Here is a 27743-nt window from a genome sequence, read left to right on the forward strand (position 1 = left end):
AATACTAAATGTGACCTGGGCAAATTTACTTCTCTAAGACTCAGGTTCCTCAGCTGTAGATGGAGATTACAGTGCTTTTACCCCATAGGTCTGTAGGTTTAAGGCATGCAGAAGGTTCAGCTCAGAGGGGGTATACTCAGTAAATGGCTGCTATTTTTATAATAGTTTACATAATGTAAGGATAAATGTTTATCAATACAAATGAAATAGCAGCCATCAGTTATTTACATAAATCAAAGGTTGAAAGCTAATCTACACGTTAATACTCTCTTGCCTATCATTAGTCCATCTTTATATATTTATTTTTTTATTTTTTTAAGTTTTTTTTTTTTTAATTATTTTTTTGGATGCATTGGGTCTTAGTTGCGGCACGCAGGATCTTTTGTTGCAGTGCATAGGCTCTTCGTTGCAGTGCGTCGGCTTCTCTCTACTTGTGGTGCGTGGGCTCCAGAGCTCACGGGCTCAGTAGTTGAGGTGTGGGCTTAGTTGCCCCGTGGCATGTGGGATCTTAGTTCCCCGACCAGGGATCGAACCGGCGTCCCCTGCATTGGAAGATGGATTCTTAACCACTGGACCACCAGGGAAGTCCTTATTTTTTAATTTATATGATTTATAAGCAAACATCTCTTTTTCAAATTCAGGCTCGATACAATTATATAGAATAAAAAGGGACAGTGCTAACACACGGACATTTCTATTATTTCCTTCAGGGAAAATCAGTGATGAGTTTGATGTTAAATTTTGAATGCAGTTATGTACACATGTATAGTTATTTATTTATTATTTATTCATTTCTGTTTACATAAATGGGACCATATATCACTTTGCAACTGCTTTTGGTAAAAATTTATCTCAGAGATCTATGTCAATATATACAACTTTTTTACTTATTTATTCCTTTGGCTGTGTCAGGTCTTCGTTGCTGCAAGCGGGCTTTTCTCTAGTTGCAGCGAGCGGGGGCTACTCTTTGTTGTGGTGCGCGGATTTGTTGTGGAGCACGGGCTCTAGGCGTGCTGGCTTCAGTAGCTGTGGCTCACGGGCTCAGTAGTTGTGGCTCACGGGCTCTAGAGTGTGGGCTCAGTACTTGTGGCACATGGGCTTAGTTGCTCCAAAGCATGTGGGATCTTCCCAGACCAGGGCACAAACCCGTGTCCCCTGCATTGGCAGGCGGATTCTTAACCACTGCGCCACCAGAGAAGCCCAATATATATAATTTTAGCTCTTCTCATCTGCTGCATAGTGTTCCACTGTATGGCTTTCATGTGTAATTTTTTTAGTCCTTATTGAGTTTTTAATTAGATTTTGCCCCCCAATTATTTAGTACTATGAAAAGTACTGCTATAAAATGTCCCTGAGCCCTACTTGAACATTTGTTTTAATATCTCTATAATCAGTACCTGAGATTTCAGGGTCAAAGGGTAAACACACTTTCTGGAACTATTAATTGAACATGAAGACTATATTCTACAGCCAGGGAGAGGTGGTTCAAGATGACAATGTAGGAAGATACCGAACTCACCTCTCCCAGACATACCAAATCTACAGCTACAGATGGGACAGTTGTCCTCTGAAAAAGACCTGACGATTAGCCGAGCAACTCCTTCAAATCAGGCAAAGGAGAAAAAGGCCACGTGGATGTGGGTAGGTGAGGCTGAGGCCCAATCTTGCCACCAAGCCCACAGCAAAGGGTTTGTACCCAAATCAGCCACCTCAACTTTTAGGCCCAGAGCCTGAGAGGTAAGCCTCCCAAACATCTGGCTTTGAGAACCAACAAAGCTGCTGCATCCCGAAGACCAAAGGGATGTACAGAACTGAGAAACTGCTCAGGCTGAAAGGACTGGCTGGAACTCATCTGCACAGGGCCCAGCACAGGAGCAGTCCTTAAAAGCACCCAGATTTTATGTGAAAGAGATTCACTTGCTGATCTTAAAGCACCGGCTGGAGGGGCAGGGGCCTGGTGGGATACTCTCCGAGATGGGGGCCGGTGGGTGCCGATTTCCACTCTTCCTCTGCCTTGCTAAAGCTCGTGGGCACTATCTTTCTTTCCCTCCTCTTCCCTGAAGGTGATGATCGTTACACATTCCCTCTGCTGATCTCCAGAGCACCAGTATCTCTGGAGCGCAGCTTTTATTTGCAGCTGGTACTCTGCCTTTTGCATCTGGTGTCCTGGTTTTTGTAGCTGTCGCCAGGAGACACTCCTTGATTGCTTGGCGCGGGGTAGCGGGTGGGAGGGCTTGCATTCCTGCATCCCATGAGGCTGTAACAACTGGAGAGACAGTCTTGGCAGACTACCATCCCCAAGGTACGAGCAGACTGAAAACACCCCCAGTCTTTCTGAGAAAGAGGCTCATTTGCTTGTCCAGGAGCTTTGGCCTGAGGAGAGGGCTTTCGTTCCGGCGCACTTCTAAAAGCCCACGGAGTGCTCTCTTGAGGAATGGAGGCTGGTGGAAGCACTCTTTGCACTCTCCCTCTGCCTCACTCCAGCTTGACCTTCTCTCTCAGAAGGGAGCTTATACCCTTTTCTGGCACCCTGATATTTGAAGCTGCTGCCGGAGATACCTCTACATTGCCTGGCTCTGGTGACCAGAGGGGATTATGCTTGCGGGTGTCATAGGAATAGATATTAAACAGCTACCACTGTCAGGCACAGCAAGAGAGAGGCAGCAGAACCAAGGGCTGTCTTCCAGGGAAAGAAGCCTATAAGCTTATAATCACAGCTGCAGGCCGAGAGGCAGGATTCTGATTAAACACATTACCCATCTAAGGGCTGACTGTAAACTGTACCAGAGACCTAGGAGGGCAGGTGCTGTCTTCATGCTCTCCCTTTGCCACGCTCCAGAGAACGAGCATCTCTCAGGGGAACTCTTACACGTTTGATGCCTCAGCTTTTGTGGCTGCTGCCCAGGGGATACCCCTTCATCCCCTGCCTCTGGCGGCCAGGTGGTATTGCTTTCCTGGGTCCCACAGGGTTACAACGATCCGAGAGTCAGTGCGTGGGAGGCTGCCACCTTCAGGTCACTGCACAGATAGCAGGCGGAAACACCCCCCCCCCCCCCCCTTTCCGTAGAAGAGGCCTATTTGCCTGTCCTGGAGCTTCAGCCTGAGGGGCAGCCTTCACGCTTGGCACACATCTAGAGGCCTGTGGAGCTCCTCTCAGAGAACACGGGCCGGGGAACGCCGTCTACGTTCTCCCTCTGCTCTGCTACAGCTTGCTAGTATATACCAGAAAGGAGCTTAAGCACTTGTCTGGAGCCCCGAGTTTTGACTGCTACCCAGGGGACACCTTCCTATGACCTGGCTCTAGTGGCCACCAGACCTACTCTCGTGTTCCACAGGATGGTATACATTTGCATACTTTAAAAGCTGCTGCCTGAGGGCCTGGCTTCCAATCATCCTGAATCTAAGTGCTGACTGAGATATTCCCCTTTGGTACACTGACAGGTCTTGGCACACACTCAGCTGTTGGGAGCTATTAAAAATAGGTGGCTTGGAGAATCCCAGAGGTTTGAGAGACAACCAGAGCTAGGGAAAGGTTGGACAGTAAGGTTTATCACATGAGGCTACTCCATCAAGACTGCTGGTTTCTACGCATTAGATGCAACAGCCACCTCTTCCAGAGAGTCAAGCAAAATGAGGAAACACGGGAATATGTTACAAACAAAGAAGAAAAGACAAAACCCCAGGAGAAAAACAGTTAAATATAAGTAATCTACCTGATAAAGTGTTCAAAGTAGTGGTCATCAAAGAGGCTACTGAATGTGAGAGAAGAATGGATGAACACAGCGAAAACTTTGAGAAACTTGTAGAACATATAAGAGAGTACCAAATAGAAGTCATGGTGTTAAAGAAAGAATACAATAACTGAACTGAAAAATACACTAGGGTGGTTCACCAGCAGACTAAAAGAAGCAGAAGAATCAGTGACCTGGAACACAGGTGGTGGAACTCACACAAACAGAGCAACAAAAAGCAAAAAGGATTTTTAAAAGTGATGACAGCTTAAGGGACCTCTGGGACAACATCAAGTGAAACAACATTTATGTTATAGAGGTCCCAAAAGAGAAGAGAAGGGGGCTGAAAACTTCCCCAACATGGGGAAGGAAACAGACACCCAGATCCAGGAAGCTGAGACAATTCCAAATAAGATGAACCAAAAGATACCCATCTAAGACAAATTATAATTAAAATGGCAAGGAAGGTAGAAATAAGGAGAGAATCTTAAAAGCAGCAAGAGAAAAACAACTTATGAACAAGAGAATCCTCTTGAGACCATTAGCAGATATTCCAGGAGAAATTTTTCAGGCCAGAAGGGAGTGGCATGATGTATTCAAAGTGCTGAAAGGAGAAAATTCCCAACCAAAGTGAATAAAAACCATATAATCATCTCAATAGAGAAAAAACATTTGGCGAAATTCAATATCCACTTATAATAAGTTTCAGCGGGACTTCCCTGGTGGTCCAGTGGTTAAGACTCCGTGCTCCTACTGCAGGGAGCATGGGTTCGATCCCTGGTCGGGGAACTAAGATCCCACATGCCGCAGAGCGAATTAAAAAAAAAAAGTCTCAACAAACTGGATACAGAGGCAGTGTATCTCAACATAACATAGGCCATATATGACAGACCCAGAGCTGCCATCATGCTCAATGGTGAAAAACCCAAAACATGACAAGTATGCCTACTCTCACCACTTTTATTCAACATAGTACTGGAAGTCCTAGCCACAGCAATTAGGACAAGTAAATCAAAGACAACCAAACCAGGAAGAAGTAAAACTGTCACTATTGCAGATGACATGGTACTGTTTGTAGAAAAACCTAATGATTCCACAAAAAAACTATTAGAATAAATGAATTCAGTAAAGCTGTAGGACACATAAGCAATATACAGGGACCTATGGCATTTCTACACACTAATGATCACAAAGAAATTAGGAAAACACCCCATTTACAATTTCATCAGGTTTACTTGATTGCTATATCAATAATACTGTACTATACTCTCCCTTTACAATTCTCCAGAAGACGGCATGTATAGTAAGGAATACCTATGACCTGTATCTCTAATCTCAGCTTATATATGTCAGAATATTAATGTTTATAAACAGTTTAGCACATATACCTCTTTTAATAAGAAAGATCCATTTGAGGCCATACTAAAATTTAAAAGCCAAGAGCAATAAATCCTGATGTACTTTGGGAAATCTAAATGATTACATTATGAATTTCTCTTTGATCATTAATATAGTGTCTTTACATAGAGTTCCATATTGTGTCCTACAGTAGATTTACAGCTTGAAGCAGCTACAGGATTTGACTATTGGGCCTAATTCCTGATAAGAGGGTTTAATAAAATATGTACATTTGTGGAAGGCAGAATTCCACACACTGGGGAGAGAAGTAACTTATCTCTTGAGCTACTTATGAGGTGAAGTAGGAAATCAACTGCAAACTTTCCTTCTAGATCAAAAAAGTGTGTCTTTGTGGGCAACCCATATATAGCCATTTTACCTTTGTGGAATGGGCTTTATTATCCTTGCCACTTGTGATATTTTTGTAATACAAGTTTCTTTAATTATTGCTTTTTAATGTCTGAAGAGTACTGGGAACAACTGTCATTCTTGTTGAATCTCTAAAAAAGGCAATACAGCGGTATTTTTTTAATCTCTTATTAAACATATCCATAAATTATCCATGCTTCATGGATGTCAGTCTGTGGATGTCTAGGCAGTTAGACAACTAATGCCCATAACTTACAGGAAAGAATCTACTTACTTCCAACTGCATGGGATGGCAACATATGATTCACGAGATGCGTCTTATCAACTCCTTTCTTTGCTTAAAATTATACCATTAACTAAGTATCTCAAACCAATTATATATGTTTTTATTTTGGAGTAACAAAAGTAAATGCCAGGAGGAGACACAGAATACTTAGTAAGATACGGTCTAACAAAGCAGAATGAATAAAGAAAAAGCATATAAAATGTAATATATGTATACGCTTCAGTTCAACCTGTCCTCTTTGTTTTTTTCTACTAGGCACATCATCTTTGCTCCAAGCAGCCACAACAAATATGCTGGCGAATCATTTCCTGGCATCTTTGATTCTATATTTGATATTGAAAATAAAGCAGATCCTCGTTCAGCCTGGAAAGAAGTAAAGAAACACATTTCAATTGCAGCCTTTACAATTCAAGCAGCAGCAGGGACTCTGAAAGAGTTGTTATAGTAAGGTCTCAGCCAACTAGCTGCCATTAAAAGTCTGAGGATAAAATCCGTCTTTCTTTCTGATAACACATGAAGCCAGAGCATGCTAAAATCTTGCTTTTCATGTCATGTTTTGACTTTAGACTTCCACCTTGTTCATCTGCAAAGAGATTTTTGACCCTTTGAAAATTTATAACTTCATCATCAAAGTGCTAATCCAATAAAACAAACCAAAAAAACCTCTAGTCATATGGAGAAAGAGATAAAGTAAGTGAAAGTTCCCTAAAATAAAATATGGCAAGGAACTTGAACTCTGCAGACATTGGTGGCCAGAAAGTGAAACAGTACAACCACTTCAGAAAACAGTCTGGCACCTTCTTATAAAGTTAAATATATACTTATATTATAGCTCTAAAATTCTACTTCTAGGTATTTACTAAGGAAAAGCAAAAACATGATCACCAAAAGACTGTTGCATGTTCATCGCAGCTTAATGTGCAAATAATGCCAATGCCCATCAATAAATGAATGGATACATTGTGGTATATTCACAATGGAATACTACTCAGCAATAAAAACGACATAACTGCCAATACATGTAATATTATTGGCAGACATTGTTGAGGGAAAGAAGCCAGACACAAAAGAATGCCTAGTATGAGATTCAATTTATATGAAGAAGCAAAACTAATCTATGGTATTAGGAATTACATCAGTGATTGCTTGGGTCAAGTAAGGGGCAGGCAGGGAGGAAATGTGCTACAAAGAGCAAAGTTTCTGGGATGATGGGAGTCTTCTGTATCATGATCTGGATGATGGTTACACAGGAATATACAGTTGTCAAACTTCATCAAACAGTAAACTTAAAATGTGTAACAATGATACCTTATAAATAAATTTGATTACCAAGAAAAAAAATGTCTGGCAAGGAGACTGGAATAGCACACCTTCTCTTGCGAAACCATCATGGAGTACAAATGGTAAGGAAAAGTGAGTAACAGCTATACTTTTGATAACTTCAACTCTACTGAATAATATATATCTGATAGGTGAAAACAGTTGACCCTTGAATAACATGGGGGTCAGGGGTGCTGACCCTCTGTGCAGTTGAAAATCCATGTGTAACTTGACACTTGGCCTCTCCATATCCTTGTTTCTGCATGCATGGATTCAGCCAACCATGGATCATGTAGTGCTGTAGTACGTATTTAGTGGAAAAAAATCTGCGGATAAATGGACCTATGCAGTTGAAAGCTGTGTTGTTCACAGGTCTACTGTAGTTGCCACAAATCTTCACACTCTGACTCCTATTGAACAGAAGTATATCAGCATGTGCAAACTTTCATGCAGAGCCTAATGATTCAGAATTGTGGGTAATCTGAGATGAAAGCTTCAGAAAGCTTGGTCGTTTAATTACTTTGCCAAAAAGAGTTGAGAATCAAAATTAAATGAGCCCTCATAGGCAGGCACACTAACTACAAGAAGAAGCTTTAAAGGGCAATAAAAGACACTACTCATGAAGCATAAATAAATTTATAAAGCATATTAAATTAGACTTCTGTGACAAGTTTGTTTTAGCCAATCTATGAATTTAATTTTCTACCATACTATATTACCTTAACATAAGACTTTATTTTAGGATAGAGGAGTAACTGTATTTTAACTTTTGACTTAAAGCATTGTCTTGTAGAGACAATATTGGGTTTTCTACTGTCCCAACTGAGTAAATCACTACATAATTTTGGGCATCAGTTTCTTCAAGAGTAAGGATTGTTAAGGTTCCATCTAACTCTATTGTATCATTTCTAAAGGGGACAAAATACAAAAATTTATAAATCTCTTTTATGTTTTTCCTACCGGCAGCTTTCCAGAAGAAAGATATTTATTGCTAAAAAAGCATGTATGGTTAGAAATATGGGTTTAGAGAAAAATAGTAACCTTTTCAACTTATTGTTTACTTTAATCGGTAAGTTATTTTGTTTTTATCATCTTTAATCAACAATTCACCATTTGAACAGAACAATGATTATGTGGTATGCACTGTAATAAACTCAGGATATTAGATAGAGAATATGTACTACCACATGTTCAACACACAGAACGTGTTTGAACTACTGTTTTAGTCTTTTTCCTGTAGGATTATTTTATGTCTAAGATGTTTATGCTTGGTAACCACATAGCAAAAATCTAGAGTAGTCATGAAACATGAAAAAAAGGGAGACTGAGCAAATCACCGTGGAAAATCACCACTTTACAAAGGTAGACAGAAACAGAGGGAAAAGCAAAGAAAGGAGATACAAAACAACCAGAAGACAAACAATAAGCTGGCAGTAGTAAGTCCTTACATATCAGTAATCACTCTAAATAGAAATAAATTCAGTTCACTAATCAAAGGCACAGAGTGGCTGGATGGATTAAAGAGACCTAACTATATAATTTCAGCTCTAGAGATACACATAAGCTCAGGGTGAAGATGTGAGTGGATGAGGATATTCCGTGCAACTGGAAACCAAAAGAAAGCAGGTATAGCCAGACAAAACAGACTTAATGCCAAAAATGATGAGACAAAAGGTCATTATATAATGATAAAAAGGTCAATATATCCAGAAGATACAACAATCATAAATATATATATACACCCAACATTGGCACACTGAAATATATTAAGCAAATTCTAATAGATCAAAAGGGAGAGATAGACAATAATGCAATAATAGTAGAGGCTTTCAATATCCCACTGCCAGCAATGACCACTGATCATCCAGACATCGAATCAATAAGAAATGCTAGAATTTAACCATACTGTATAACAAATGACCTTAACAGACATATCCAAAAGTAGCAGAATACACATACTTCTCAAGTGCACACAGAACATTATCTAGTATAAATCATGATACGAGAAGAAATGAAAACAACACATCTCAACAAATAAGAATACTGAAATCACACCAACTATCTTTTCAGATAACAATCTACGAAACTAGAAATCAACAATCAGAGGAAAGCTGGAAAATCTACAAATATGTGGAAAGTAAACAAGACACTCCTAAACAGTCAGAGGGGAACAAAAAGGAAATTAAAAAATTATCTCAAAACAAATGAAAATGGAAATACAAACTATCAAATCTTATGGGATGAAGGAAAAGCAGTTCCGAGAGGAAAGTTTATAGCAATAAATTCATATATTGAGAAATTTAGAAACATCTCAAAAAAAAAATCCCCCTAACTTTTACACCTCAAGGAACTAGAAAGAGAAAGCAGGAGGATCAAAGTGGAAATACATGAATAGAGACCAGGGAGGAAAAAAACAGAATTAACAAAATTAAAGCTGGCTCTTCAAAAGATAAACAAAATTGACAAACCTTTAACCAGACTAAGAAAAAAAGAGAGAAGACTCAAAATTAGAAATGAAAAAGAAGACACTACAGAGATACAAATACTACAGAAATACAGAAGACATATGAGACTATTATGAACAATTATATGCCAACGAGATAACCTAGAAGAAATGCATAAACTTCTATAAACACAAACTACCAAGACTGAATCAGGACAAACAGAAATTCTGAACAGACCATTAATGAGCAAAGAAATTGAATCAGTAATCAAAAACCACACAACACAGAAAACCTCAGGACCAGATGGCTTCATTGGCAAATTCTACCAAACATTCAAAAGAGAATTAACAACAGTCCTTCTCAAACTCTTGCAAAAACCTGAGGAAGAAATACTTCCAAAGTCATTTTACGAGGCCAGCATTACCCTGATTCTGAAGCCAGATAAGGACACTTTAACAATAGGCTAATATCCCTGATGAATGTAGGTGTAAATTTTTCAATAAAATCTTAGCAAACTGAATTTAAGAACATACAAAAAGGGTTATACATCATGACCAAATGGGATTTATCCCTTTGATGCAAAGATGGTTCAACATGTAAATCAATAAATGTAATATATTAATGAAAGATAAAAATTACGTGATCATCTCAGTTGATGCAGAAAAGCGTTTGGTAAAATACAACATCCTGTCATGATTAAAAAATGCTAGGCACGGGCTTCCCTGGTGGTGCAGTGGTTGAGAGTCCGCCTGCCGATGCAGGGGACATGGGTTCGTGCCCTGGTCTGGGAAGATCCCACATGCCGCGGAGTGGCTGGGCCCATGAGCCATGGCCGCTGAGCCTGCGCGTCTGGAGCCTGTGCTCCGCAATGGGAGAGGCCACAACAGTGAGAGGCCCGCGTACCGCAAAAAAAAAAAAAAAAAAAAACCGCTAGGCAGACTGGGTATAGAGGAACATACCATAACATAATAAAGGCCATATGTAACAAACCTGCAGTTAACATGATACTCAATGGATAAAAATTGAAAGCTATTCCTCTAAGATCAGGAACAAGACAAGGATGCCCACTTTCACAATTCTTATTAAATATAGTACTGAAGGACTAAATTGCTCAATATAGAGCAATTGGGCAAGACAAACAAAAGGCATCCAAATAGAGAATGAAGAACTAAGTGTTGATATTTGCAGATGCTACAATTTCATATATAGAAGATCCCAAAGACTCAACCAAAAAAAAAAAAACAAAAAAACCAAAAACTGTTGGAATTAATGATTTCAGTAAAATTGCAGGATACAAAAATCAATATACAGAAATCAATTACATTTCTATATGCTAAGAATGAAACATTTGAAAAGGAAATAAAGAAAACTATCCCAATCACAATAGCATCAAAAACAATAAAATACTTAGGCATAAGTTTAACCAAGGAAGTGAAAGATTATTGCTGAAAGAAACTGAAAACAAAAGTAATAAATGGAAAGACAGCCTGTGTTTATGGATCGGAATAAGTAATATTGTCAAAATGTCCATACTATCCAAAGCCATCTATAGATTCAACAAAATTCCCATCAAAACACCAATGGCATTCTTCACCGTAGAAAACAATCCTCAAATCTGTATGGACCCACAAAAGACCCCAAATAGCAAAAGCGACTCTGAGGAAAAAGAACCAAGCTGGTGGTATCATACTTCCTGATTTCAAACTATATTACAAAGCTATAGTACTAAAAATGTATTATAGTAAACAATATAACCATATGCCTAAAGGAGGTAGGAAAAGAAAAACAAAACCCCAAAGTTAGTAGAAGGAAATAAATCATAAATATCAGAATAGAAATAAGTAAAATAGAAACTAAAAATAGAAAAGATAAGCAAAACTGATAAACCTTTAGCCAGACTCATCAAGAAAGTAAAGAGAGGGCCAAATCAAAATCAGACATGAAAGTTATAAGAGACACCAAGGAAATACAAAAGAATCATAAGAGACTACAATGAACAGCTATACGCCCATAAAATGGACAATCTAGAAGAAAATGGAAGATTCCTAGAAATGTATGATCTCCCATGATTAAACCAGGAAGAAACAGAAAATATGAACAGACCAATTACCAGCAATGAAAGTGGAACAGTAATAAAAACTATCAGAAAACAAAAGTCGAAACCAGAAGGCTTCACAGGTGAATGCTACCAAACATTTAGAGAAGAGTTAACACCTATTTTTCTCAAACTATACTAAAAACTGCAGAGGAACATTTGTGAACTCATTCTACAAGGCCAGCATCATCCTGATAACAAAAAAAGATACCACAATAAAAGAAAATTACAGGCCAATATCACTGATAAACATAGATGCAAAAATCCTCAACAAAATATAATCAAACCAAATCCAACAATACATTAAAAGGATCATGCACCATGATCAAGTGGGATTTATCCCAGGGATGCAGGGATTTTTCAATATCTGCAAATCAATCAATGTAACGTACATTAACAAACTGAAGGGCAAAAACTATATCAACAGATGCAAAAAAAGCTTTACAAAATTAAGCATCCATTTAAGATAAAAACTCTCCAGAAATGGACATAAAGGGAACAAACCTCAACATAATAAAGGCCATATAAGACAAGCCCACAGGTGACATCATACTTAATGATGAAAATCTGAAAGCATTTCCTCTAAGATCAGAAATAAGACAAGGATGCCCACTCTCACCACTTTTATTCAACAGAGTTTTGGAAGTCCTCCCCACAGCAGCCAGAGAAGGAAAAGAAATAAAAGGAATCCAAACTGGAAAAGAAGTAATAAAACTGTCACTGTTTGCAGATGACATGATGCTCTACGTAGAAAATTCTAAAGATGCTACCAGGAAACGACTAGAGCTCATCAATGAATTTAGTAAAATTGAAGGATATAAAATTAATATACAGAAATCTGTTGCATTTCTATACACTAACAACAAAAGATCAGAAAAAGAATTTAAGGGTACAATCCCATCTACTATCATATCAAAAAGAAAATACCTAGAGATCTACTTAGGGAGGCAAAACACCTATACTTTGAAAACTGTAAGACACTGATGAAAAATATTGAAGATGACACAAACAGATGGAAAGATATACCATGTTCATGGACTGGAAGAATCCATATTGTTAAAATGACCATAATACTGAAGGCAACTGACAGATTCAATGTAATCCCTATCAAAATACCATGGGCATTTTTCACAGAACTAGAAAAGAAAATTTTAAAGTTTCTATGGACACACAAAAGATCTTGAAAAGCCAAAATAATCTGGTGAAAGAACAGAGCTGGAGGAATCACACTCCCTGGCTTCAGACTATACTACAAAGCTACAGTAATCAAAATAATATGGTACTGGCATAAAAAGAGATACATCGATCAATGGAACAGGATGGAAAGCCTAGAAATAAACCCATGTACTTACGGTCAATTAATCTATGACAAAGGAGGCAAGAATATACAATGGAGAAAAGACAGTCTCAATAAGTGGTGCTGGGAAAACTGGACAGCTACATGTAAAATAATAAAATTAGAATATTAACACCACATATAAAGATAAACTCAAAATGGATTAAAGGCCTACATATAAGACAGGAAATCATAAAACTCCTAGGGGAAAACATAGGCAGAATCCTCTCTGATACAAATCATAGCAGTATTATTTTGGATCTGTCTCCTAAAGCAAAGGAAATAAAAGCAAAAGTAAACAGATGGGACCTAATTAAACTTAAAAGCTTTTGCACAGTAAAGGAAGCCATCAAGAAAATGAAAAGCAACCTAGTGAATAAGAGAAAATATTTGAAAATGATATGATCCAAAATATATACACAACTCATACAACTCAACATCAAAAAAACAACCTGATTAAAAACTGGGCAGAAGACCTGAATAGACATTTTTCCAAAGCAGATATACAGATGGTCAACAGGCACATGAAAAGATGCTCAATATCAATTGTCAGAGAAATGCAAATTAAAACCACAGTAAGATATCACCTCAGACCTATCAGAATCTCTGTCATCAAAAAGAATACAAATAACAAATGTTCATGAAGATGTGGAGAAAAGGGAACTCTGTACACTGTTGAGGGAATGTAAATTTGTACAACCATTTTGGAGAAAGTATGGGGGAGTTCTTTAAAAAGTAAAAACAGAACCATCATATGATCCAGGAATACCACTCTTGGGCATATATCCAGGGAAACCCATAATTTGAAAAGATATACACACCTCAATATTCATAGCATTATTTACCACTGCCAAGATATGGAAGCAACCTAAGTGTCCATCAACAGATGAATGGATGAAGATGATGTGATACACACACACACACACACATATACACAATGGAATACTACTCAGCCATAAAAAGAAAATTTTGCCATCTGCAATAACATGGATGGTCTTGGAGGGTATTATGCTAAGTGAAATAAGTCAGAGAAAGACAAATACTGTATAATATCACTTATATGTGGAAACTAAAAAATACAACAAATTAATGAATATCACAAAAAAAGAAACAGACTCACAGATACAGAAAATAAACTAGTGTTTATCAGTGCAGAGAGGGAAGGGGGAGCAATACAGAGGCAGGTGATTTAAAAAAAGGGTTTTTATGGGATTATATGAAATCATGTGTGAAACTTTTGAAAACTGTAAAGTTCTATAGAATTTAAAGCATGTTCCTTTCAATTAAAAAACAAATAAATAAAATGAACTAGTGAACATAACTAAAAAGAAACAGTCACACAGGTATACAGAACAAACTAGTAGTTACCAGTGAGGAGGGGGAAGGGGCAAAATAGGGGTAGGAGATTAAGAACTAAAAACTACTCTGTATAAAAGATATAACCTACAATGATATATTGTCCAACACAGGGACTACAGCCAATATTTTATAACTATAAATGGAATATAACCTTTAAAAATTGTGAATCAGTATGTCGTACTCCTGAAACATATTGTACATGAACCATACTTCAATTTTTAAAAAAAGTATTATACTGGCACAAAAATAGACACATAGATCAGTGGAGCACATTAGAGGGCCTAGAATTAAACCTCTGCTTATATGGTCAAGTAATATTGGATAAGGGAGTAAAGGGCACCCAATGGGGAAAGGAATAGTCTCGTCAACAAATTGTGTTGGGAAAACTGGATAAACACATGCAGAGCAATGAGAATGGACCGTTATCTTACACCACTCAAAAAAATTAACTTGAAATATATTAAAGATTTAAACATAAGACCTGATACTTTAAAATTCTTAGAAGAAAACATAGGGAAGAAACTCCTCAACACTGGTGGTAGCAATGATTTCTTTGGATATAAAAACACAAGCAAAAATCAACAAATGGGACTATATCAAATTTAAAAGCTTTTGCACAGCAAAAGAAACAACAAAATGAAAAGGCAACCTACAGAATGGGAGAAACTTTTTGCAAATCACATATATGGTAAGGGGTTAATATCCGAAATATAGAGAAGTCAGAAACAAAAACGCAAATAATTTGATTAAAAAATGGGCAGAAGACCTAAAAGACATTTTTCCAAAGACAACAGGTACATGAAAAGATGCTCAATATCGCTAATCATCAGGGAAATGCAAGTTAAAACCACAGTGAGTCATCATCTCATACCTGTTAAAATGGTTATCATCAGAAAGAAAAGAGATAAGAAGTGCCGGTGATGAGAACGTGGAGAAAAGGGAACCCTTGGTACACTATCAGTAGGAACATAAACTGGCACAGCACAGCCACTATCGAAAACGGTGTGGAGGTTCCTCAAAAAATTAAAGATAGAGCTACCACATGATCCAGTAATTCCACTTCTGGGTTATTTTTCAGAACAAAATGAAACCACTAACTCAAAAAAATATGTGTACCCCAATATTCATTGCCGCATTATAATAGCCAAGATGTGGAAAAAAACTTAGCGTCTGTCAATGGCTGAATAAAGAGAATATGGTACATATATAATGGAATATATATAATGGAATATAATATAATGGAATATTATTCAGCCACGAAGAAAGGAGGGTATCCTGCCATTTGTGAAAACATGGATGGCCTCAGCACATTTTGCTAAGTGAGATTAAGTCAGACAGAAAACAAGTATTGTATGATATTGCTTATATTTGGAATTTTAAAAAGTCAAACTTGCAGAAACAGAATAAGATGGTGGTTAGCAGGGGCTAAGGGGTGGGGGACAAGACTAATGTTGTTTAGGGTACAAATTTACAATAAGTAGTAAAAAAGCTCTAGAGATATAATGCACAGTACAGGGAGTACAGACAATAGTATCGTGTTACAGTCATCAAGCTTGTTAAGAGAACTTATTCCAACTACCAAAAAAAGGATAACTAGGTAAGGTGATAGAGGTGCTAATTATCACCACAATGGCAATCATATTACAATATATAAATGTATCCAATTAATGTTTTACACTTTAAATTTACACATTACATATCAGATATACTAAAATAAAACAAACAAAAAAAACACTCTAGAAGAGATTGAGTCCTGTACACCCAGAACAGCACCTCAAGTCTCATTAAGCATCAAACTTACACAAACATAGAGAACATACAATAAACTCCCATTTATCCATCTCCCAGCTCAAAGAATCATCCCCCCAAAAAGAAAAAAAAAATAAACCTTTTTTCCCCTAAGCATATCCTATTTCTTGGTCCACATCCTGAGTAAGAGATTATTTCTCATAAGGATACTTGTGAAATAGCAAAGAAATATTTTGCTAGTGACAAATGTTTTATTACTTTTTTTTTTTTTTTTTTGGCTCTGCAGCACAGCTTGGGGGATCTTAGTTCCCTCGACCAGGACCAGAGGTTGAACCCAGGCCATGGCAGTGAAACCACTGAGTCCTAACCACTGGACCGTGAGAGAATTCCCTGTTGCTGACTTTTAAAATCCAATTTAAATAAGCCATAAATTTCTATTATAATGCAATAATTTGATCATTTAAAAAATCTAAACATGTTGCTTATATTGAGTAATATAAAAGTAAACTAATAAAAAGCATATGAAATGTAATATAGGCATATACATTAAGAAATTCTAAAAATTTATTCTAGAGAAAATTGGAAAGAATGCCAATATTTGTGACAAAGATACTGCAACATTTTATCATAGTAAAAAAGTAAACTAAATATTCATCAATGGGAAACTGCTTAACTTATGGTATAATAGTCATAAAGCTGATAAACTGATAAACATTTTTCATTTTTGGTAAGTTGTCTGTGAGTTATTGTTGAGTTGGAAAAAAAATATGTTGATAAAACTGAATGTACAGATATCACACAAGTATCAGCAGTACTTATTACACTGGGGTGGTAGACTTTTAATCTTTGTACTTTTCTGTATTGCTTTAATTTCTTACATTGGAATATATTCCTCTTATAATAAAAACTACAGTAAGGCTGTTTTAACTTTGAAGAGAAAAAAAGTTCTGGGATGCAATAAAGTTCAAAAATAGAAACCTCTTTTTCTATCTTTGTAATTTACTAGTTTTTCTGTTCTGAGGATACAAACAACACTTATTTACAGATGCATACATGGGCTATTTTAATATTTTTCATATTAGCTCAGAATTTCAAAACTATCAATTGACCTTCCAACTTTCAAGTTTATATATGGAGATGAGATACAAGAAAATAATTCTCCTCCAATCCTGACTTTTGAAGTACAGAAATGAGTTTAGTAGAACAGTAACGTGAGAAATAACTACCACACTGTAATGGATTTTAGTCTTTGTTATTGTCATTGCTTTTTAACTTTAGTCATTTGCTCTTTGTTTCCTCTCTTTTTAGTAAGTCTGTGTTCATCCACTTCTTTCAATCCCAAGTGTGATTATTCTGAATTCACGCCAACAATATCTTTCACTTAAATGATGTAAAAACTTCCTTTCAAATCACCCAACTTCCTTTCCCCTGTTGTATCACAATCATAGTAACTTCAGCCAGAATGATCTTCCTCAATGTGATCATGCTACATTCTATTTACATATTTTCAATAAGGACTTCCACACTCCCAGGAATGATATAGTAAGTACTGGCAGGCAATCACTCCAGTTCCAGCTACTAAAAAAAAAAAATGTATTAAAGGCACAATATTTTTAGATATATCAAAAAATTGTGGAAGCAATGAAAACTAAATGTACTAAAAGTCTCCAAATACTGCTGAGAGCAACAACTGTTTACTTCCTTGGGGACATTTGCCAATTCTAGGCATGGGCTAAAGGTCAGATTCATCCTATACTAAGGCACTTTAAGGGGAATATCAGCAGAGTTTCTGATGGCTGTATGAACTACCACGACGTATTGGAATCTAGAGGAACCTAAAACCAAGGCTGAGGTGTTTGCTTAGGGGCAAGGGCAAGCTAGAAAGCTTTGGGGCTAAGCAGACTAACAAGAGTTTTCTTAAGAGGCCACTGTCATCTCTCAACTCCAGTTCTTTTCACATCCTTGTCTTTCTCCATCCCTCCCTCCTATTTGGTTAACTCCTACCCATTTTTTTTTCAGGACTCTAGTGTCTACCCCTCCAAAAATCCATGTATAAAATCTACCAAACATGCTCTCACAGCAACTCTTTACAGGTTGATCTTCAGCATAGTTTTTATTTGATGACCTTTTGCTTTCCTTGCTGGAATCTTTGGAAGCAGAGGCCAGTGTGTTTGGTAATTATCCCCAGCACATACGAAGTAGCTAAAAATGTTTTCTTGAATGAAATGAAATAATTAAGCAAAGGGATGGCTATAATAATTGAAGATGCTCACAAACTTTTATATCTTACCAAAAACATTAATAAAATCTGTAAATTTCATACCTACCAACTCAGAACAATTCCTTTGGGAGGAAAAAATATTAAGAAACCTAACCTCAACTAGCCTCAAGATTATCTGGCAAAGCATAATAATATATAAAAAGATCACCCATGTAGGCTACAGATCTCTCTTTGGAAGAAGTGTCCTATAATTTATAACATAATAATTTTACATGTGGTTCTTGATTCATTAAAACACTCTAGAGCTCAGGTTTAAGTGTCTTTCCCTGTACTTTGATGGGGACATCTTCCCTAACTTTTCACAAATGAAAACTTCAATCATGTAAAATTAGGTTACGAGTGAATTGTTTGTCTAATGTACTAATACTTCATTTTAATGCATTGCTTCTTTCACCCCATTAAAGTGACATGTTATCTGCCTATGTACATTGTCTTCCAATCATCAACATCTAAGAATACAGATGTAGAAAACTGTTCCAGATTTGAAATGATAGTAAGTCCAAGGTTATTTATATGCACAAGCCTTTAGAACTAACTGCCTGCAAAGGACAAATTCATTGCCGTGGGCCTTTTACAGTCCTGCAGAAGCCATCCCTAATTCTTGTCAATAGCCCATCAGCCCTATAGAGGTCCTTATCAAGAAAGTCAATGGCTCAATTAACTACTGCAGAAGTTAAAAGCACATTATCTTTTCATGATAATTCACTCACTTGATACTAAGGAAGAAAAGACTAAACACTAATAAAGAAATAGCAGTTCCAATGTTAGGTTTTGCATGGTGACTCAGATGTCTTCAGTGTCATGGTGGAGAGTTTAAACAGGACTTTGAAGTTGAAGGCCCTCATTTTAAAATCCAATTTTGCCATCTGCTACCTATTGTGCCCTGAGGCAAGTTATGGAGCTTCCTTTGCCTCTGTTTCTCTATCCATAAAATACGGATAATAATATATAATCATGGGGGTATTCTGAAGATAAAATGAAAAGCTATCAAAAGCACTTAGCAAAGTGCTTAGCACACTTGAATTGCCAACCTATTGAATAAAAAATTAGTCATCATTATGTCTACAGTTCTGAATTACTTGTAACCAGTACTTCCTAAATTCCTACACCTAAATCACAAACAGAATTTATGAAGTATTTTAATCTGATCAATTATAAAGCCCTATTACTATACACCTACTTAAATGGGACAAGAATTCCACCTAACTAAATATCTCTCAATTCTGATTTTCATCATCCTGACATTGGCTTTCTGCTTCCTTAAACTGGTTCCCCTCCTTTGTGTCCAACTCAGCCTTTTTATAATGATAATTTAAGTAGCGTTATGGGCAAGGGAGGGTGGGGCTGGCAGGAATCATTAAGGTAACAAAAACAGTCCAACTTGGTTTCAGGCCAGTCTGGGATCAGTCTGTTATCGGAATCCAGCTTTCATAATTCAGAAGCCTTTTAAAGTTTTACAAACAATTGTAATTATAAGGAAGCCATCAATTCTAATAAGCCTAATGCATCATTTAAAATTTGTGGATTTTATTTCCAACAAATAATCTTTACATTTTCCTCCACCATAAGAATATATTATGCCTAGCACTAAAATTGTTTAATGATCATACTGACAGAATCAAGGGTCTGTGGTGAATTTATGTTGTTTTTCATCCACCCAGCCTTCCTTCTGCATTCTTCTGGTAAAGAACTTTCCTTTCATCTAGGGGACCCATTACAGGTGGTTTAGGTGGCACACTCCGCATATTCAGGATGGAAGCCTCAACACTCCTTGTTCAGGCTTACTTATCTCAATGCCTGTGTACTCCTGCATGATACAAAGGACAGGAATTGTCACTGCTTTTGGATTAAAGCAAGATGCTCTCAAAAGTTCAGAACAGTATCAACTTTGTATTCTCAAAGTTAGCTAAATGGTATATTTACATTACCACCTATTTACTTATGACTTCCAAATTCTGAGAGCCAGACATGGGCTCACAGTAAGCGTCAGAACTTACCAATAGCTTGGACTACTTTACCTGGGCATTACAGATTCCTTGGACTCAAGAGTCCTCCGTAAAAAAATCACTTTTTCCAAAATTCCCTATCTTGTTTAGGGGCTCCTTCTGTTTCAAAATCTAGGAGTTATCCTTGAAATTTCACCCTCTAATCCCTAATTCCTCTGAATTCAAGATCAATCTCTTAATTTATCCTCTTCTCTTCCTACTGCTTCTGGTATATTTCATGCCCTCGTCCTAAAGGGTCTTCCTCTTTAAAACACTTGTAATTGCACCTTTCATTATAATGATTATTTTATTTATTTTTGGCTGTGCCGTGTGGCCTGGGGATCCTATTTCCCTATCAGTGATCAAAATTGGGCCCTGTGCAATGGAAGCGTGCAGTTCTAACCACTGGACTGCCAGGGAATTCCCTACAATGATCTTTCTAAAATAAAATACAAGCCTTATCACAAATATATGAAAAAACCTCAAAGAAAGAAGTGAGGGGGAAAAGGTGCTCAGCTAACTCTGAGACTGTAGGAGTCTAGAAATGTAAGACTACAGGCGAAAAACTACCTAAGCACTATTCCAGTTAATAAATCTGTTTCCTATAGGAGATTAGGTTAAAAATTCTGATACTGCTGTACATGTATACTGAAACTGAACAAGTAAATGGATAGTGGATGACAGAAGCCAGGTTTTTATTGTAGGAGTGCGAAGTTACACATAAGCTAGGGGAGGAGGCTGCAGTGATCTGTGTGGTAACGGAGTAGTGGTGGAGAACTAAGTATGAACTCACGTTCACCTTACTATAGATAGTTACTTACAGAAATATTTATAGATATGTGTATAGACAGGTTAGCATACACACATACATTTCCTTGCTATCAGCTTGAGTGTACCTAGACACAAAGATAAGTCAGCAATGAGTACACCTAATATCCAGATATTGGTTTCTAATACCATTTTCCAGTAAAAAGAACCTAGAATCTTTGGAGAAATGACTGACTGGAGCATGCTGGAGTGCCAGAAGGTAAGAAAGTGCTAAAGAACACCACCAAAACAAAACCAAAAGTAAACCCACAATGACAGGCCAAGGATATGACAAAGGGACACACAGCCAACTGAAAGGCTACAATAACCAAAGCTGGGACAATCTGAGAAACAAAGTAACACTGGATTATAATTCAAAGTATAAAAACGAGTCTACACTGGTATAAATACATAATCAGGAGAAGAAACAAATCTTCCACACACAAAAATTCTAAATAATTTACATAGATACTCCACCCTTCAGAGGTGGAACATAGCTCCCCACCCCTTTTTAAGTGTGGGCTGCACACAGAAGGAACTAAACGATAGAAGACCAGACAAAGAGTAACTTTACAGTTAAAAATTGACAAACACTACCTTAGCCAGGAGATCAAAATGGTAATAAGCCATGTTGACAGCACTTACCCTTGACAGCACTTATGGGAATGGCACTTTACCCCTGTGCTTTTCTTTCTCAAAACACATCGATTTAATCCTAAGAAAAACACCAGACAGATCCCAATTGGGAGACATTCTACAAAATACCTGACGAGTACTTCTCAAAATCGTTAAGGGTTTTGAAGAGAGTCTGAGAAACTGCCAAAATCAAGAAGAGACCAAGGACAGACACATGATGACTAAATGAAATGTGGTACCTGGATGGGATCCTGGAACAGAAAAAAGACATTAGGTAAAGTACTAAGGAAATCTGAATAAAGTACGGACTTTGTTAATAATAATGTATCAATATGAGTTCATTAGTTGTAACAAATGTACCATACTAATGCAATATATTAAAAATAGGGGAAAATGGGGGTGGAATATATGGGAACTCTGTACTATCTTCACAACTTTTCTTTAAATCCAAAACTGTTCTGAAACAAAAAGTTAACTTAAAAGAAATTAAGTTGATGAAAAAAAGAATGCAAGCCTAATTAGATTTCCACGCTGCTAGTGTTTCCCAAACTTATCGTACAACAGAATAAAATGGAAATTCTTCCACAAACTTTTGGGTATCACTCCACAGTTTCTGATTTAGTAGGTCTGACAGGTTGGGGATGAAGAATTTGCATTTTTAACAGATTTCAAGATGCTGACACCTCTGGTCTTGAAGTGGTATTTTGATAACCAATGGCCTGGTCTACAAGATGAAAACCAACAATTCAAATGATCCTTTGCTATTTATCCCCATGTTTACAATCTTATCTGTCCTTCCTCTGCATATCTTATGCTCCAAACACGATTGCTTTAACCAACTCTCATGTTAATGGGGAAAACAAAGATAAGTTTGATGCTGTTTCATTACACATTTTATCCAACACACAGATAACAATTCCTATCTACAAGCTATATACAAAATACATCACTATCAAAATGGCAATGGAAACGTTTTTGAACTGAGGATTCTGACATTTCTTTGGAAGCTGTTTAGAGAAACTAGAGACCGTAAGAGTTGTCAAAACATAAACGATAAGTTTTTAATCCAGCTATTATTATAACCAAAACCGTACAGACAAAAGGACTACATACTTTATTTTATAAATTTATTTTCTAACAAAACATATGAAAGTAAAATTTGTTCCTAGTAACTAAACACAGTGTTACTAGTTTTCCATGCTATGTGCCAGTTTTATGGAACCCACTAATTCAACTGACAGACATAAGCAGCATAAAATAGTAGTTAAGAGCACAGAACAGAAAGCCAGGTGCCTGAGTTTGAAATCTCTCCTTTACAACTCACTAGTTTTGCCACTGGGCAAGTTACTTGTGCCATAAATCAGTTTCCTTGACTGTAACAAGAGAACCTACCTCATAGGTTTGTCATGAGGATTAAGTTCATATTCATAAAACTCCTTAGAACAGTGACAGGCCCATAACAAGTGCTACATCTTTATATTTACATGAGCCAACCAACTTATCAAGTACTGTACTAGAAAATGGGGACAAAATTGTTGGCCAAAACACAGTCAAGGTTGTATGTGGTCTATAAGAGTATACGAACATTAACAAATTAATCATATAAATAATAAATATGGAACTATAAACTGAAATGAGCAATATGAAGAAAAGGATCATAGTGTTTTCAAAAACATTAATATACTCAGCTAGTCTCATTTTTGGAGGAGGGGAAAGTACTACAGGTTCAGGGAGACTACCCTCTCCCAGGCTTAATCAGTAATCTTACTTCTATTAGCAGTCTTAAAAAAGATAATTTAAGAACTGAATCACTTGAACACTGTATCTGCTTAGTCAAAAAAGATTAACAAATAAAATTATTTTGACACATAATCTTTAAGCAACATAAAAATGTTTAAGGCTGGAAGTTTTATTTCACTTCAGTAGACATTAAACGTGGCCTACTCAATTGGAAAACTAAGAAAAGGCATTAATTAGCATTTAATAAAAACATGCTCTTTAGAAAAACTGTTTTTCAAGGAATTCTTCACAACTAAGAATTATATAAAAACTTAAAATCAAACAACTATACAAAAAAAAAAAAACCACAAGAAAACCTTTGCAAATCCAGTATTTTAGAGATAACGCCAAATGTTTAAAGCAGCAGGTATCTATCTACGCGTAAATAAAATAAGCAAGGCATGCAACAACTCCAGGTAAGTTTAAGTTGTACTCGGGAAATAAGGAAGCAATCAGGTAAAAAACCAACTTCCCACCTACCCAACAAACAAAAGAAATGAAAGAAAACACCTATTAACAAAACTTAAAAACAAGCTGGACTTAGCTTGCATTCCAGAATTGAGGCTACAGAATTATAACATAGGCAAAAATAAATATCAAATATGTATGCCAGGTCAAAATAATCTGCAATGAAACAAACCAAACCTATTAACATTCTAATAGATAACTTAAAAGTACCCAACCATTAAAAAAATAATAAAAGGTTGCAGACCTCATAAGTGAGCTTCTAAGCTTCCCTCCCCTCCCCCCGACCCCCCAACCCCAAACCCTTGCAGTGGAAGCACGGAACCCTAACCATTAGACCACCCGGCAATTCCCACTTTTAAGCTTTTAAGTGAATTTACTTAATATGGGTATATGTATGACATGCATTTTTGGGCTGGGCAATGACTGATTTTTTTTTTTTTTAAAGCAAGGGGTGGTAAAGCAATAGCCAAAAGTCACCTTAAAATATTTCCAAGAACTCTTTAAGGTTCTCTTCACCCTTAGTTGGTTGAGCTGTCTAAAGAAAACCAAACACAACAAGTTTCACTTAATAAGAATTAAAATCTCTGGCATAAAATATAAATTTTAATAAAATAGATCATTGCAGTACTTTGCCAGTATATGGTTACAGCAAGAAGTTACAACATTGACCTATAGATGTCTATGATAGGTTGATTTCAATTTTTATATATATATATATATATATATATATTTTTTTTTTTTTTTTGTGGTACGCGGGCCTCTCATTGTTGTGGCCTCTCCCGCTGCAGAACACAGGCTCCGGACGCGCAGGCTCAGCGGCCATGGCTGAGCCCAGCCGCTCCGCGGCATGTGGGATCTTCCCGGACCGGGGCACGAACCCGTGTCCCCTGCATCGGCAGGTGGACTCTCAACCACTGTGCCACCAGGGAAGCCCTCAATTTATATTTTTAATGGCTCATAATTACTGGCTTTAATTACTACCAAAATATTAGGATAGGTCTCAAGAACTACTCTTTAAATCGTGTTCTACTAAAAACAAATGGTCAAAATTAATGTTCAGCTTTAGTTAACAGCATTGTACCAAGGCTAATTCTTAGTTTTGTAAATGTTCTACGGGTATGTAAGATTTTAACGTATAGGGAAGATTAATGTAAGTATATAAAAAATTTTACTTTTTTTGCAACTCTTCTGTAAATCTAAAATTATCTCAAAAATAAGAGGCTAAAAAATAATAAAAGTTCAAATTCTTAGCACTTTTCTCCTTTATACTAGTAAACGTGCCAGGCAAGAAAAATGGTATTTTATGTTTCCCATGTTGAGTCAGCTGTCAGATTAGTTGACTGCTTTGCTATAGTAATTACTATGAATGCTAAGAAAGATGAAGCATTTCTAGAGAAACAACTTAATAAAGTTAATAAGCATTTTTTTGAGAGATAGTATATATATATATACACACACACATATATATAAAAAGGTCAGTGCTTTGTAACTAACTCTTAGGTGAATAATACGCTTGCTTTAAATAGTTCACGGGCACATAACATATAAAGATACTGCTCAGGGGAAAAAACCTCAAGAAGGAATCATCGAAAACGGGTCTACCTAGGGCTTCCCTGGTGGCACAGTGGTTGAGAGTCCACCTGCCGATGCAAGGGACATGGGTCCGTGCGCCCGTCCGGGAAGATCCCACATGCCACGGAGCGGCTAGGCCCATGAGCCATGGTCACTGAGCCTGCGCGTCCGGAGCCTGTGCTCTGCAACGGGAGAGGCCACAGCAGTGAGAGGCCCGCGTACCCCCCCACACACAAAAAAAGGGTCTACTAATCATTACCTCAAATCGAATCAATTATCAATCCTTTCCCCTAACAATATACAAGGTTTCATGTCTCCAAATGAACACACGTTCCAAAATTATGAAAGATAACTTTAAAAAATTTAAATACAACCCCAAGTACTAGAAACATATACTCTATTTGAGTCCAATCTTCACTGCAAAAATTTCTTGCCATGGTATTTTAGTGTCATGAAAAGCTGGCTGCCAATTTTTCTGTCTTTATACATAACGCAGCTAAACCGTTTAAGAATTATATAACTACATCTAATAATTACCTGTTAAGGGTAGTAGACTGAGATATGCTACTAACTAAAATTGCACTTATGCAAACTTTTCTGTATAAGAAGTCCATTAATACCAAGAAAAGAAAAACACTCAAGGAGCTTAAGAAAATAATCATTTTAATCTATATAAACATAATTCACACCCAAACGTATTAAGTTCTGCCAGAGTTTCGGCTTTCATAACACGTCTTAATATCAGTTTTCTTTGTGAGCTCTGCACTGCCTCAAAAAGTAACTATCCTTTAATGACTTCAATTAGCATAAACAATCTAATTCTGTGATACCTATATTTAATCAAATACAATATATAATCATATTGTATCACCTAGAATTGTCAAGCTGTTCATGAAAGCCTTAAAAAAAAAACCTCCAAAAGAATAAGCTATTTTGTTTATTTAACATGTAATAACTGTCATAAAGCAAAGCTTAAATATTTACTTTTCTGATATCCTGATGTATTTCCATAAGCCTTTTAGTCAACAACTTTACAAACACTTTTCCATCAGGGAGGCCAGATCTTTGTAACTAATAAAAGATTCTAAGAGGGTGTAGGCTATAAATTAGGTACAATTCAGTCATAACACCATACAAAGACCTTATAAATAGTCAGGAAAAAGATGTTTAACATTATTGCTTAGTCTCATAAAATGGTTAATTTTAACCAAATTGATACCTTTATACTCTTATTTATGTTTCCTATACTCTTAAATCATACTGCTTAGCCAGTTATATAGGTACTGATGCAATTTTTAATCCAATTAGTTGTAAATGAATTGAAATTTGTTAATCAATACATATATTCCCCGTTACTACTTACTACACTACCTCAAGTTAATGCCCCCACAAAACATAATTGATGAGTGGAAAAAGCAATGCAGAGCTTCATCTCTTTCTTAAAGATTTTCAAGTATCATAGGAACACAAACTCATGAATAAACTAATTAAAAATTTGACATTCCATCTTGCTTTACTAATTACAGGATAAAAGAAAGAAATGTAAAAACAAATGCTTCTTTACATTTCTCTGATTAACATAATATACTACGAAATGCTGTAACTGTTGTGAGCTATTTTCTAGCTGCTTCAAGTATAAGACACAACTACAGTTCTATTAGTGAGGAGAAATGAATAATCAGTCTTAGGTAACTCAAAAGGGATATGGGAGGCACAAAAAGATAAACTGACTTTGGCTTGGACCTACTGTAGACCCTGAAATGCCAGATTCATTATCAACAACAACAACAACAACAACAACAAGAAAACAAGAGTACAGCAGCAAGCCACCACTTCACCACATATTAAGGATTCTGAAATAGTCAATAACTTTCTTTTCCTTCTCAACTCATTCTGTTGTATCTTCTTTTTGTTTTTCCTGGTTTTTGGCTGCAGGCAGTTCAAGGCTTGCCCATTGCATAGGTTCAGCTTTTCTCATGGTAATTTCAATCTTCGTTGCAGTCATAGTTACATAACTTCGCTTTACATCAATCACCTGCAACATATCAAAGAGAATTACAGTACACCTGGGTGCTTTTATTAGTTTTAGAGGCAAGTAGGTTGAAACGATAAACAAGATTTCATGTCT

The 27743-nt window shown here is 36.7% G+C and overlaps 2 protein-coding genes across 6 annotated transcripts in view; one reads left to right on the plus strand and one right to left on the minus strand.

The window, feature by feature from the left end:
• Positions 1 to 17064, plus strand: part of NAALAD2 (N-acetylated alpha-linked acidic dipeptidase 2) — a 58766-nt gene extending 41702 nt beyond the window's left edge. Inside the window, exon 19 of one of the 3 annotated variants that reach the window (XM_067750673.1) lies at positions 6040 to 8061. In XM_067750673.1, the coding sequence (XP_067606774.1) occupies positions 6040 to 6229 (190 nt within the window). In that variant the 3' untranslated portion in view covers positions 6230 to 8061. Of the gene's footprint in view, positions 1 to 6039; positions 8062 to 16373 lie in introns of those variants that run through there. The other 2 variants (XM_067750672.1, XM_067750671.1) reach the window with 2 other exon arrangements.
• The window catches only part of CHORDC1 (cysteine and histidine rich domain containing 1), a 42964-nt gene continuing 21084 nt past the window's right edge, over positions 5864 to 27743 (minus strand). Inside the window, exons 11-13 of one of the 3 annotated variants that reach the window (XR_010946230.1) lie at positions 27504 to 27650; positions 24521 to 24578; positions 5864 to 6147 (exon numbers count right to left, since the gene is read on the minus strand). Coding sequence is in view for 2 of the 3 variants with exons in the window: in XM_067750674.1 (XP_067606775.1) it covers positions 27504 to 27650 (147 nt within the window). In the remaining variant the exon portion in view is untranslated. Of the gene's footprint in view, positions 6148 to 15686; positions 24579 to 27503; positions 27651 to 27743 lie in introns of those variants that run through there. The other 2 variants (XM_067750674.1, XM_067750675.1) reach the window with 2 other exon arrangements.

The sequence above is a fragment of the Pseudorca crassidens genome, chromosome 9, assembly GCF_039906515.1.
Source record: "Pseudorca crassidens isolate mPseCra1 chromosome 9, mPseCra1.hap1, whole genome shotgun sequence".
In the NCBI taxonomy this organism is placed as follows: Eukaryota; Metazoa; Chordata; class Mammalia; order Artiodactyla; family Delphinidae; genus Pseudorca; species Pseudorca crassidens.